This window comes from Vanellus vanellus, assembly GCF_965231255.1.
Source record: "Vanellus vanellus genome assembly, chromosome: 3".
NCBI classification, from domain to species: domain Eukaryota; kingdom Metazoa; phylum Chordata; class Aves; order Charadriiformes; family Charadriidae; genus Vanellus; species Vanellus vanellus.
In genome coordinates, this window is record NC_138907.1 from 101,403,251 (window position 1) to 101,417,846 (window position 14,596).

At 38.0% G+C, this 14,596-nt stretch overlaps 1 protein-coding gene across 2 annotated transcripts in view; it reads left to right on the plus strand.

Moving 5' to 3' along the window:
* DST (dystonin) overlaps window positions 1–14,596 on the plus strand; it is a 313,178-nt gene that overhangs the window by 191,111 nt on the left and 107,471 nt on the right. The window contains exons 3-11 of one of the 2 annotated variants that reach the window (XM_082481487.1): window positions 1,885–1,973; window positions 2,619–2,751; window positions 3,834–9,452; window positions 9,667–9,813; window positions 9,972–10,187; window positions 10,373–10,519; window positions 11,530–11,763; window positions 13,152–13,304; window positions 14,211–14,444. In XM_082481487.1, the coding sequence (XP_082337613.1) occupies window positions 1,885–1,973; window positions 2,619–2,751; window positions 3,834–9,452; window positions 9,667–9,813; window positions 9,972–10,187; window positions 10,373–10,519; window positions 11,530–11,763; window positions 13,152–13,304; window positions 14,211–14,444 (6,972 nt within the window). The remainder of the gene's footprint in view (window positions 1–1,884; window positions 1,974–2,618; window positions 2,752–3,833; window positions 9,453–9,666; window positions 9,814–9,971; window positions 10,188–10,372; window positions 10,520–11,529; window positions 11,764–13,151; window positions 13,305–14,210; window positions 14,445–14,596) is intronic. The other variant, XM_082481488.1, reaches the window with a different exon arrangement.

Consider the following 14,596-nt stretch of genomic DNA (forward strand, 5'->3'; position numbering starts at 1 on the left):
TTTCCATCTGTGAAGTTTCCTATCATTTCTAACAGCTCCCCTGCTACGCTTGTCGCACAAAATAGCTTAGTGACACCTAAAAAGATTTCAGTTGGTGAAGGTCTACCTGCACGCTGAGCAGCAGAGAGACGGAGCAATCTCTTTTCCTCACCCCTCAGTACAGGGCTGGATGTGGTCATGCAAATGTGATTTTGGCCCTCCTGGCAGCCTGTTCTTGTGGTTTTATTTTGGTCACACATGCTGGTGCTGGTTAGAGCCACTGGAGCAGTGGTGCATAAATCAAGCTTGCTGTTGGGCAGGTCAGCAATCCTTCAGTCCCGATGGCTGCTGGTCCCAGCACACTGCTTGTTCATAGAGGACCAGTGCTAGCTCTGTTACTGAGTTTGTCCCTGTATTACAGGAGCAAGTAAGCTTGTATTTATTTGAGCATATTGATTGGTAAATCACTAACAGTTAGGATCAGGATTTGCAAAAAGCTTTCAACACTGGTCTTTTTCTGCCCTTGTTAATGGCAATAGTGCAAACATTTGTCAGCGTTGGGCCAGTGCTTAATTCCTGGCTGGTATCTTCCCCATCCAGCCTTAGCCTTCAGCGAGTAACCTCTGAGGTAGCCGCATTGGCTTCCTCCAGCCTGTGGGAGATGGGCGTTTGCTGAGGGTGTTTTCCTCCCTTGAGAAATGGCCCAGCGAGGTAGCATCACCTTCTAGAGGTGCCTGGTTTTGTGTCTCCACTGGCTAGCGTGGGTAGTTTGCCAAGTTTGTAGAAACATGTAGACTAGCGATTTGGTAACTAATATTAGCTGAAATGCATTTCACACAGTGGTTTGGGGTTGCTGTGGGGTGTAGCCGTGGAGTGGGTGGAGAAGCTGGTGCCAGTAGTGACAGGGCATACACAGGAGTCGCAGTGATGCCACTTCCCTGAGCAAAGTGGAGGTCATGACCCCACGTGCTGCCTCAGCTTGCTCCCGTTGCCTTCTTGCATAGTACATACAGCGCTTGCTTTCTTGATTTCTGTCCAAGCAGCACAAATGGTGGGATTGTGACTCACTGGTGGTGATTGCAGAGGGAGGCTCTGTTCAATACGGTGTTCAGGCCCTTTGACACAGTGCACACAGGGACAGAATTGGTTGTGTCCAGACCCAGGTAAATGTAGGGCTCAAACACCTTGCTAGAGTTCTCTTGGCACTGACATTGAACATACCTTGGGCTTACTAATGAAGTCATAGACTCCCCTGTGAGACTTTGCCTTTATTTATCCAAAATTAGTGCTTGTCTCTGAAGAGACTGCAGGCAATTTCTGAAAAAAGTTACAAAATCAAATTCTTGAAAGTTCCTCTGCCAGAAGAAGTGATTGAGTGAGGATGGTGCAGAAATGGTAGCAGGGAGAATATAATACGTAATTCATTTTTTTCCAAGTGTCTGATATTGCATTGGTCTCAGTCATCTAATTTCACGAAGGTTTGTGGCCTTCTGGTGTTTTTCTTTAAAAGGTTGTTATCTCTTGTCTTGGTGAGCAACTTCTTCAATGTGAGCATTGTACACATATCTATAAAGCTGCTTTAAATTGTGCCAACTATAATAAGTGGTTTTAAATGAATAGTTAATTTTCAAACAAATAACATTTAAAAATAAATTGTCTTTTTCTCACCCAATAGTTTTCAAACAGCTTATTTAACCAAAAGGCATGGCACAATGACTTATCCTTGTATAAATGATCCAATTCTATAGCAAATATCACTCTAAGAATAGCTGGGATTTAAAGAAAAAAAATCAAGTTCTTACACTATTGAGTTTAGTCTGAGATAGAAATACTATGTTATTCGTTTGTTTTTCTTTTTATATACCTGCATAGTTAAGTCTTGAACACGGGTTGTTTATTTTTCAGATTTCCCTGGATGAAATGTCAACCAAGAAAGAACAAATAGCTGAAGCTCTGCAGACTACTCAGTCATTTTTAGCTAAGCACAGTGACAAGTATGCCATTTTTTATTTTTGAAATAATGTAAATTAATTGAATCAGTACATACTGTTTGCTTAAAAAGAAATCATATCCTCACCTTACAGTTTCAATTACATTTCATATACAAATATGGGAGTTTTTTTTCTTTAATTTTATAATTTTGTCTTCCTATTTGTGGAAGCTTGATGCGGTTTTGTTTATTTCAAGAATTTGGCTAGGTTTATTTACCTCTGGTCAGCTCAAAAATATTATAATTGGAAGTCAAAATAATTAACAAATTAGTAGTAAATTATTACTTGAACTATATGTCACAAGTTGGTTTCATCTGTGTCTGATACCAGACTGTTTTAAGATACTAAATTGCTGAGATATCTCATGACTCCTTGCTAGCTATGTTACCTGTCTTGACTGAAAATCAGTAGACAAAGGCACAAGTAAATGTGAAATGCCATAAATTCTAGATTAATATAACTCCTTTTTCTGAATGACTACAAGCAATTTGTAGCTTTCTTGAGAATTCTGTAATTAGGCTATATTTTTTTCAGACTACTTTTACCAATTTCAGCTCCCTTTTTTAAAGTAAAGGTAAGCAAATCACTCCCTGCAGGTTACAAATTACCTGAAGATCTCCTTCTTGCATTTTTTTTTTTTTTTAATAGAATGACAGATGAGGAGAGAAATGAAATGGAAAAGCAAGTCAGATCCCTCCAGGAGAGCTACAGCTTGTTATCCAATGAAGCTTTGAAGCAGCTGCAGGAAGCACATCTGAGTGATGAAAAGATGGAAGAAAAGGTAACAAGATTGAAACTTACATTTCAGTCTCTTTTGAGGTTTACTGCATGGTTTTGGAACCACACATGATCAGTAAAAGAAGAAGCTGCAATTAACAGTGTGTAAAGGAACTTGAGATTTAATTAACTGAAGGTTTTGTGTATTTGCTATGGAATACTGTGTGTGACCTTACCTGTGCATATGAACATTCTGCTCATCAGATTTTTTGTGTGAAGAGTCTTAATAATGTGTGCCTTGCATGAAGAAAGACAAACAAATCATTCATCTCTTAACTCTTCTCTTAAAAGCCATTCTTTGACTGCTAGATAAGTCTGTGTTTCTGCTGCAAAAATGACACCATAAAATAACATGTTAATCTCTCCCATATATCACTTGGAAATGTCCTAGAAGAGATCTACTTTCAGTTTTTCTTAAAATTTATCTGGATATGAAAATGGGAGCACATAACGTGATTAGCTCTGAAACACTACAAATACATTTGTTAATGGATCTTAAATATGGAATTCTTAGAAATTATGTTGCAAATGAGTGTTCTCATATACACATAGAAGCAGTGTCTGCGTAATTAGTTCAAATAGTGTTGCCAAACTGACTTCGTGCTTTCCATGCAAACTAAATGCATTATTTGGTGCTAGAGTATCTGATTCCATATTGTTGAGTGTATATACAGAAGTGCTGTATGCTGTAAACATGAATAGCATGGTAGTTTTGAATCATGTACTGTTTCCAAATATCTAACCTTTCACAGACATTTAGAGCATGAAAATTTGCCTTTCAGGTATATGTTCTATTTGCTTACTCTGCAATCATTTCTTCTATTGTCTTTCACTAACCCTATTTATGTATGCAAAGCATAGGTTTTCAATTCACAGATGCATGTTGATTTTAAATCTTTTATCACATCGTGTGCTGTTGAATGACTGACATAGATCACTTGCGCATTTTGAGCTGCTAACATTCACAGCATTCCTCCAGGCCTGGTAAGTACTTGTTTTTATGCTTATCATGCTTTCAAAATCAAAAGAAAATTTAAAATACACAGTCTGAAAATAGTGATAATTTTCTTTTATATTCCTTTTTAGGTGAATAAAGTCATTGCTGGTGTCATTGACCAAACGACTGGAGAAGTCCTTTCAGTCTTTCAGTCTATTTTAAAAGGTTTTATTGACTATGGCACTGGAATTAAATTGCTTGAGAATCAGCTGATCCTTTCTGGAATTGTTTCTCCAGAATTAGGAGTATGTTATGGTTTGGAAGAAGCTGAAGCTCATGCCTTAATTGATAAACAGACTTTGTTGCAGTTGCAGGAATTAAGTAATGCAAAGAAGCTTGTTTCAGAATCATCGTTATCAAATCTTCCAGTTGTATCAGCTTTAGAACAAGGTCTAATTTCAGAACATTTGGCTATTAAAATTCTTGAGAATCAGCTTTCAAGTGGGCACTTGATTTTGCCATCTACTGGAGAAAACCTGACTTTGCAGAATGCCTTCCAGAGAAACCTGATTTCTCCAACATTATATACAAAGATTCTGGAAAGACAAGACACGTGTAAAGATCTCATAGACCCCAACTGTGCTGAGAAGATTTCCCTTGAACAGATGGTTCGTAGAAGCATAATACATAAAGAAACAGGATTAAGACTCCTACCTGTGAAACCACAAGAAAAAGGTAGAATCATGTTCAAATGTGGAAGGAAGATAACTGTTTTGAGGGCAGCCCATGAAGGACTCATCGATCGGGAGACAATGTTCAGGCTGCTGGGTGCTCAGTTAATGTCTGGAGGTATAATTGACCCGGACTCAGGGAAGCAAATGACTGTGGAAGAGGCCATGAGACAAGGGATGATAGATCAGGACACTGCTTGTGGGATCCTCACACATCAGGTTCAGACTGGTGGAATCCTTTGTCCAAATTCAGGACAGCGCTTGACTGTTGATGAAGCTGTACAATGCAACTTAATATCATCTACTAGTGCGCTGCTGGTATTAGAAGCACAGAGAGGCTTTGTTGGACTAATTTGGCCTCACACAGGTGAAATATTCCCCATATCAACTTCTTTGCACCAAGAGATAATAACAAATGAGCTGGCATTCAAAATACTAAACGATAGACAGAAAATAGCTGCACTTTACATTCCAGAAACTTGTGAAATAGTCAGTCTAGATAAGGCTGCACAATCAGGGATAATAGACATCAATACTCTGTCTATTTTGACCAATGTGACTTTACCAGATAAAATGCCCAATGTAGAAGAATTAGAGTCCCCTTGTAAAAATGCTGCAAAATGGTTATCGATGTATGAATTCGTGCCATCGGTATTCCATGACTGTGAGGAGGAACATGAAGATTCTGGCACAGAAGACCCTGTATTTCATAATTTAGATCAAGCTAAGAAATTATTCATATCTTATCTGATGGTAAATAGTTATATGGATGCAAACACTGGAAAACGACTTTTATTATATGATGGACAACTCCAAGAAGCCATCAGTATGTTGCTGGAAGGTGATGGTGCTGCATGCAATGCTGATGTGTCAGAAATGGAGTTTAATAACAAGTACATAAACCTGAAAGGAATTAATCTAAAGTCGGCTGGCAGCGTCCACTTTAATAATGTCACAGGCAATATTCAAGGTGATCTTTCAGGTGCTGAGAATACTTCTAATAACAGGAAATTGAATCAGTTTGAAGATGTGGGGAATTACATATCTTTACAGGAAGATGATCTCCATGTGTGTAGACCAGATGTTTGCAATGCTATTGGTACTGAGCAATCAGAATATACACAGGAGATGTTGTTAACTAACCCTATAGAACTTAGAAATGTAGTAAGTAGCACTCAAAATTCCATGAACAGAAATGCAGTCAGAGGTCTTCCGGAGGCTTGTGAGTGGACAGAACTGCCTAAGCTTAACAGTCAGAAGGCAAATTCAGGAAACATTGAAGGATATCTTCCAAATGACTCAAATCCAAATCTTATTTCAGAAACAGACAAAGAAGGGGTTTATATGGCAGACAGTCTGGGTAATGAAAACAGGAATGATAAAACCTTAGAAAGTTCCTTCACCGTGAACAATTTGTCAGATAATGAAACCTGGAGAGAGCTGGAAAGGTGCACAAAATCCAGGCCTCACATACTGCAAGCTGACAATTGCAGAACAGTACTGGATAACAACAAGAAAGATGATTTTCAGAGAAGTCTTGGTTCATCCATCAGTGCAGATACTGAATATAGACTTCAAGAAGAACTGGTTAGTCAGTTCAGTAACACACTACAGTTTGAAGATCGTGGATATAGTGAGCAACCTCTACAGGACCACACTGATGTACATAACAGGCCACCCCTAGAGGACTATCTTTATATACATGGCAGGCCATCCTTGGAGGATTGTACTGATTTGTGGAGTAAACTGTGTCTAGAAGACAGTGGAGATATGCACTGCAGGCCTTCATCAGGTGGAGATACTGTTACACATGTTGGATTGCCTGTGGGGGAAAATGACAGCACAGCAGAAAGGCTAACAGTAGAAGAAAGCAATCTTACATTCGACAAGTTACTGCTGTGTGACAGTAGTTCTGATTCGTCAGTAGAAGGGGGTGATGGCATCCTACAGTTTGAAAGTAACGGCTTGCAGCATGAGTGTGGTGAGGTAGCCTCTGAAGGTGACAGCTCTCAGTTTGATGATGATGACGATGATGCCTATGAAACACCTCAGGTTGATGATGATGACAGTGATGTCTATGACACTTCACAAATTGATGACGATGATTCCTATGACACTCCTCAAGGTGATGATGGTTTTGATACCTTGCAGTTGGGTGATGATGATACACCAGAGCCAGAATTGTCTGGAACATCAGTTCCATTAGGTTTTCTAGAGGAGAGAGGTGGTCTGATAACCCTGAGAGAAGAAACCAGCTCTTTTCAGGAACTTGCAAATAATGTTGGAGAGAGCGTCCATGTAAATCTGACAGGTCCACCTGAGAGCGTAAATACAGCTTCTGCAAGTGCTGAAACTATGGAAAGAATCCCTGAGGAGGAAAGGGAAAGAACAGGGAGCTTTGGAGAGGAGGAGCAAAAATTACCAGTTCCTCTGGAGAGTGAAGGAAGAAAGGAAGGAGGCCTTAGTTCTTTACAGAAGATGTATGAGGAAGAAGTACGAGACAGAACTGAGGAAGATGAAATGAAAGCGGAAAGTGACTCCTATGACGATGAATCTGAAGGAACACAGGAGGAGGAAGATTATGAGGAGGATTATGATAGCTATGATGACTCTGACACAGATTCTGACAGTGATGAAGAAATGGGTATTTTTTACTCACACCATCAATGTATAAACAAAGGTGACCAGCTGTTAATTTCCTTAGGAGAGGTAGAAAATAGTGATGAAAATAATCAGAATATTGATGACTGTTGCTATTCTTTAGGCCACAAGAGAGGGTATACTTTGCAATCCCAGTCTAACAATGAAAATGGAAAACAATCCTCAGAAAAATGTGAATCTGCTTCAGGTGTTTCTGAGGAAAGATGTGTTAGTCTTACATGTACAAGTGAAGAATACACACAGCAGGAAACAGAAGATGAATATAGGACTTGTGTCAGAAGTAAATACATGTCACATGGTATTACTGAGCCTGTTCAGTCTGAAAACACCTTTGACACTAAATGGATGTCCTGTAAGAGTGAAGAAAATAATAAAATACAGCTTAAGGTTCAAAGTTCTCAGTTTCTTGATGATGTTGTGACATCTGACATGGGTGTAACAGCCTTCCCAATTACAAAGCAAGCTACTGATGATGATGAAAGTACTTGGACAAATTTGCTTGTCTCAGAAAGCTTTATTCATAGTGTGAATAAAAGCAATAGTACCATGCCAATGTTAAATTCAGATAATGGACAGAGAGAAGCAGTATTTGCAGAAGAAAATGTATTAAATGATATGTCTGGTACAGAACAACTAAAGGAAAGTTCATCCCAAATGGACAATAAATTCCTTGCAGATATGCCTTACATGAGTGATGGTGATAGGTCACTTAGTGACCAAGTACATCCAGTCACCAGTAGGAAGCATGGTCAAAAAGGAAGAGGTTTTGAAATTCTTACAGAAGATAAAGATAGAGTAAGTATTACGGAGGAGTGTGATATCATGGGGCTAGGTAAAAGTCCCATTCAGATGGAAAGCCTTGGGGAAATATTTGATGCATCAGTAATTAAAGCTGAGAGGAAAACTCCTGTTTCAACTAAAGAACATGGAAATGTTGATAAAGCTTTGCTTGACATTGGAGGTAATGCAAAATCAGATGAATTTAAGAGAGATTTTGACATTTCTGATTCTTTAAAACAATATACAACTGATATAAAAGAAGGTGGCCATTCAGAATTTGATAAAACTGAATCCTGTTGCTTTCAGGACAGGGAAAAAGGGAAAAGGGGTGTACAGAATGAAAAGGATTTTCTGCTAAATACAGAAGAAATGCATTCAAGTGTATTTAGCACTTATTCTTTTCCCCCAGCTGACACACTGAAACCAAAGGAAATTAGCATAACTGAAGAAACAGGGAGAGGTATTTGTCAAAATACTGACAGTGTTCTTAAAGACTTCTCAGAAAACAAGAGCGGCAATGATAGTGAATTTTCCCCAATAAAAGCAGATGCTTTAGGAAGTATTGAGGATGCCAAAGAATTGGGCGATGGGAGCAAAGTGCTACCTTCTGGGAGTCATCCCCATACCACTGATGTTTGTTCTGCAATTCTGAGCAGCATAGGGGCTGATTTGAATTATGGTGCCCAGAAAGAACATGAGATGCTGAAAAACAGAAAGGGAGAAAATTTCATGGCCAGTGAGACTTCTTCCCTTGGAAATGGTTTCGAAAAACAAATGTCCGTGGAGCCATTACAAAAGGAAATGGGTCCCTGCAAAAATTTTCAAGTAAAGCAAGGTATTTCACAATTGCCAGAAATGACTGACACACTAATGGAAGACTTAAAGAACATATTACAAAGGAGATTGAAAATGGAACGTGTTTGCTGTAAGCAGGAAGGTGAACCCCTAAGTTACTCTGATACCAAAGTTTTAATGCAAAATTTACTTCAAATGGTTAGAAGTACACAGCTTGGGAGTGACATGTCTAGTGGGTCAAATCTGAAGCAAATGAGCAATGCTGTTAGAACTGCATTAATGGTTACCCCACCGTGTACAGAGCCAAAGGACAGGGATGCTCTTTCATTGCTTTGGCCTGATTGCAGAAGTCCTGATCTTCTTCGTGATATTCTGAAGCCGGAATCCTGCAAGCAAAAGATGGATGATCCAGGTGAAAGGAAGAGTGAAACAGATGTGAAAGCTCCTGTTCCAAAACTTACTGCTTCTGAACTTCTGGAGATTTTTCAACTCTCACCTGGAGAAGAAAGTACAAGCAAGTTAGAGGAGCTGATAAGTGGTTTGCTCACAAGCTCACAGGTTGCTGGTATCACCACAGAATGTGAGGGTAAAGGCAAAGTAGATGGGCTTTGTACGCTTTTCTCAACAGAACAATTGGAGTTTGGATCAGAAATCGCTGAAGAGAAAACATTGGCAGATGACACAGCCATTGCTTGGAAAAGTGACCAGGAGCATGGGAAAACAGGCAGCCTGTCCAAAGGCTTTACTGACCCTGTTTTCCAAAGAAAAGAAGCAGTCCTGGAAGACACCTCCACTAGCGTGGTAAGTAACAACAGCTGGTATGTGCTATGTGTCCTGTGTTAAAGGAATTGCATGAGTCCTCCAAGCACTGGAGGGAATAATTAGACTAGAAAAATGGTTGAAAAATTAAATGATAAATTTAAAATACATGATAATTAAAACAAGGACTTTTATTGCTTATTTTCAAGTCTGTTCATTTGGAAAAGCTTTTCTTATTGTTAAAACTCATTTTCAGGTCGATGGAGTACAACAATGTTTAAAGTTAACAGAGAAAATTCGAGGACATTTGGCAGTGCTTCAAGATATGAAAAGCCACCTAGATAAACAACAGCCTATTAGTAACAACCTGGAAATACTAAAAGAGGAACTGGAACAACTAGAGGTAAGTAAAGTATTCCTTATGCTTGTACTTCAGTGATGGTTGCTAGAAAAAGCCCTTAGATAAAAAAAAAGAGATTTCAAATATAATTAAAGTAATTCAGATTTAAATGTATTTCTTACTTAGTAACTTAATGAATTTGATATATATTCTCCTTGTAGTCATTTGAATCAGGACTGGCTACCTTTGCAATTATCTTAAAAAAAGACATGAAGTTGACAGAAGAGTTTTTAAAGTTTTGTCACGGGGATACTCCTGAACAGAAACTTAAAGAGCTGAAGATAAGCTATGACTATTTGCAGGAAGCATTTTTGGTGGTCTGTGATACATCTTCGAAACGAGCAAAACAAATAGTCTGTGCTGTTGACTCAGAAATGGTATGTTTTTATTGGTGTGCATTTTTATCTTGGTTTTCTTCAAGATAATTTGGCTAAAAAGAAGAGTTTGATTTTGCTTTATTTTAGTTTGTTTTAATATAAATATATATATGATTCTATGTAATGTGATAGAAAATGTGACTAGACTCCAGGGGCATAAATAAATATACAATTTCCCTTTCTAGTCTAAGCTTGCAGTACTACACCAACAACTTTTAAGCAAACTACAGAGATTTTCAGTCTGGATCACAGAAAATCGTAAAATCATGAATGACTGCATAGTGAATACTAATGATATAGAAGAGATGAAGAAAAGTTTACAGACACTTAAAGTAAGTATCCTTTATGGCAGATGTCGGTGCTTCTGATAAATGTTACTACTTATTATGAATTATTAGCTAGTTTTTGCATACCTGTTCATTAATGTCTATTGCTTAAATGACTGCTAGAATGAATTACTTAAGAAGACAGCTACTTGATAATCTAATAATAAAATCATGTTGATTTGCTTTTTGTCTTGAAAAAAAATTTGATAGAGTTTGGCTTACTAAGAAAGCTATTGGTTCTGCTTACATTTCTTGCAATAAAGCTGACCCTTTTTGGAAATTTAATTTATAATACAAATATTTCAGTCATTAAAATTGGATCTTTATGCATAAGATCCAAAATCTTTACTGAAGTTTAATTGCCTTCCACATCAATTACATGTGAGAACAGGAGATTGGGAGAGATAAAAAGCCTCTGCATTACACACTTCATGAAATGAGTAATGAAAACCAAATCAGAACAAGTTTTTAGTAAAGTTCATACACTTCTGTATGTTTGAATGATAAAATAAACATTATTTTACTGGGCTTTAATAGCATTCCAGTATGCATGGTAATGTCGTAGGGGTTGTACAGTGTATAACTATGGGCAGAATTTGCCACACTGCTGGAAATGGGGCTTCTCGCTGTGGAGTTAAGAATAGGAATGCTTTCAGGTAAATATTTTAACATTTCTGGGTCTTCAGACCTAGAACCTGCAAATGCTAAACCTAACTTGCCACAAGTCTTCCAGAGCTGAAGCCAGTTTTCAGACATCCATGAGAGAGCAAAGAAATAGATGTTCATGGTCATCTTATTTACTACTTGGACATGGACTGTCCAAGAGGCATGCACAAATTCAAATGTCATATCTGAATGTGTCAGAATGATTCTGACAGAGTTTTGATTTACCATGGCTAAACTGTCTCCCAAAAGCATTTTGGAACAGGAGCTATGAACAGAGGGTGGTGATACCTGTGTTTTATTTGTACTGAAGTTGTCTTCATTGCTAGTCATTTCCTTCTATTCATTTACAGAACTGTGCTGCAGAGCTCGGCAGTAAAAAAATGCAACTGGAGTCCACTGCGTTTGATGTTCAGTTCTTCATTTCTGAACATGCCCAAGATCTTTCTCCTAATCAGAGCAAACAGCTGCTGAGGCTCTTAAATACCACCCAGAAATCTTTTCAGGAAGTACAGGAAGCAATAACATCTCAGATGGAAAGTTTAGAGACTCAGTTACAGGCAGCGCAAGAGCTGGGTGATCAGAAGGTTTGCCTTTCTGTATAAATGTGTGCTGAGTGGTTTTGTCTATGGATGAGGAATTTTAATACCAGCATGCGGTATTAAGTGTATTCCTGTCCTCGGTTTTACTACAGCTACATTCATAGCTGTACAAAGATGGTATTGATCAGGTTTGGTGAATTGTCATTTTTGTCTTTCCTTGATACAGTCACAGAAATGGCCAGAAATGGTTCTGGCCATTAGGATCTGTACAGCCTGAGGTGTCCAGGTCTGCTCTTTCTAGCAATTAGAGAAATTTACTTAAGGTTGCTCACAGATGTTGTTTGTTTAGCAGCTATATCAGTAATTAAATAAAGCAGTAAACTCTTCTGGCTGCAACTGTATAGATAATGAATTTACTATTCCACCATCGCTCATCACATCTATCCTGCTCAAGACTTTCTTTTCCTCTGATTTGCCAGGTAGTCTGCTTACGTGATCTTTTTTCTAGGTCTTTGTAGTCAAAAAACCAGATTTGTTTAAATCCTTGCTAGCATGGCTTGTTTTGACTGAGATGAGTTAGAGGGACAAACAAATGAGTAAATCAGCTCAGATATTTGCAATTCTAGGCACGGTCACTGGGAAAGCTAGGAGTCAAGTTGGGACAGTTACCTCTTCAGCTGGCGTGGCTGCAGTTGGCAAGCGTAAGCAGCCTTTGTAGAATCAAAGGAGGCTGATTAGATGCTTCACTGTAACTTCATCTCCTCTTCTTTCATCGAAGCACAGTTAAGACTCAGAATCACCACCTCAACCCCCAGTTTATGCGTGGTGAAAGGTGGTTTAGCATTCTGAGGACTTTATATTATTTTGACATTTTAAGAACATTTGTTTCCTCCATACTTTGGGAAAGAAACGTAAAATTGAGTAAAGGAAAGGCACAGATAACTTTCCTAGGACTTAGTAACAATAATGAGCTTGCATGTTTTGTTCTTTTCTACTGCTTAAAAAGTCAACGTTTTCTATTCAGGTAACATGTTATGCATACCAACAAGAGCTAACTCACAATCACAACTAACCTCTGTTTTGATATCCTTTTTTCAGAATTAATAGTGTTTATCACAGATTTCAAGCGGTTAAGAGACTGGATTTTCACTCCTGCTGTTTGGAGATTTCATCTTTCACCTATGTGCATGGCCAGACTTCTATTGGGCAATTCCATCAGACATGGTCTCTTTTACTTACAACATATTTGAGGTTTATCCATAACTTCTGTATGTTCATCTTGCTCTTTGTACCACTGCTATCATGTTTACAGCATACTTTTAAAAGAATTGCTTTGCAATATTGGTGTTCAAAGGTAATGCCTATTTGAGTGTCTGTTAGCTCCTGAAGGATGTTTTTGTTTTATTGTTTGATTGTATTTGGCTCTAATACAGGATGTGGCTGAACGGCAGCAGGAGTGCAAAGAGAAACTGCAGGAAATCTGTGATATGCTTACACAGACTGAAAATCGACTCATCGGACAGCAAGAGTCTCTTGTTATTGGAGACAGCAAGGCTGAGCTAGAACAATACCAGACCAAACAGGAGGTACGCACAATTCTAGTCAGATAAGTTAAAGAAGATTTGAGTGCAGAGGGTAATGACTAGACTCTTTTGTTGAATAACAAGACTGTCATGTGAGAGGAGAGTAAAATAGATTTGTTTGACCTCCCAAAAGTAAAGGATTAATGGTTTGCATTTAAACTGAATACACTCCAGTATGCGCCAGTGGGAGGAAAGAAACTTTCAAATTAGGAGACACTAGAATAGGGAGTATGCGCTAGATGTTTCAAGAAGCATTCTTGGAGCAGGCATGAAATTTATTGTATATTAGCTTAAGATTGTTCCTGTCGGTTGTGATAAAATCACGCTTGTTGATTACACTAAAATCATTTAACCAGCTTTTTGAATGGTATCAGGAAGTGCTTATTTCTGTTCACAGTATTTTGAAGAATTTCGCTGCAAGGGTTTTTCTTGCCTGAGGCTTTCCGTTGCCTCACACTTGTTTTGGTTTGAATTCTGATTTTTCTAGTGTTGCTTGCAGTATCTCTGATGTCCTCATGTAACAGAGCCCTTTCAGAATTTGTCAAGAGCCTCAACTTACTAACTCCAGCGTAGCAGATTTATTTTACCTCTTGATATCTAAAAAATAAGATACATTTTCTTCTGTGTACATGGAAATACAATATTTGAGCTGCTAAACACAGGAAAAAAGTGGCCTCAGTCTGAATAGGAGCGGAAGTCAACAGACTTGAAATAAAAAAAAAATGCATGATCAATTTTGAATTGATTTTATTTTTTTAATAATCCTGCAATTTAGTGATGTATCATGTACTCTCCCAAGTTAAAAAGGATCAGTATGGTGCTTACCCCGATAACAGAAAGATTTTCAATAGTTAATTAGAAAGATCTGATTAATAAATTACTTCCATTTGCTTTCTTTTTTCTCGAAAGGAGATACAAAAAGACATGAGAATGAGTGCCCAGACACTGGCAGAGGTTGTGAAAAATACTGAAACCTTCTTGAAAGAGAATGGAGAAAAGTTGTCACAAGAAGACAAGACTATTCTTGAACAGAAACTGAATGAAGCTAAGACAAAGTGTTTGCTCCTTAGCCAGAAGGCAGAAGAGTCCAAAAAAGAACTGGATAAGGCTATGACAACAGCAATTAAGCAGGAAACAGAAAAGGTTTTTAGACAACCATTTCATACCTTTATTGAAACTTTTTACATGTCTTACGGGATTAGTCTTACAACTTATTATTGATATACTGTGGAGAGATTAAAATCATATTTCATTTGGGTGACTAATAAATGGGTTTATTTTTTTTACAAAATGAA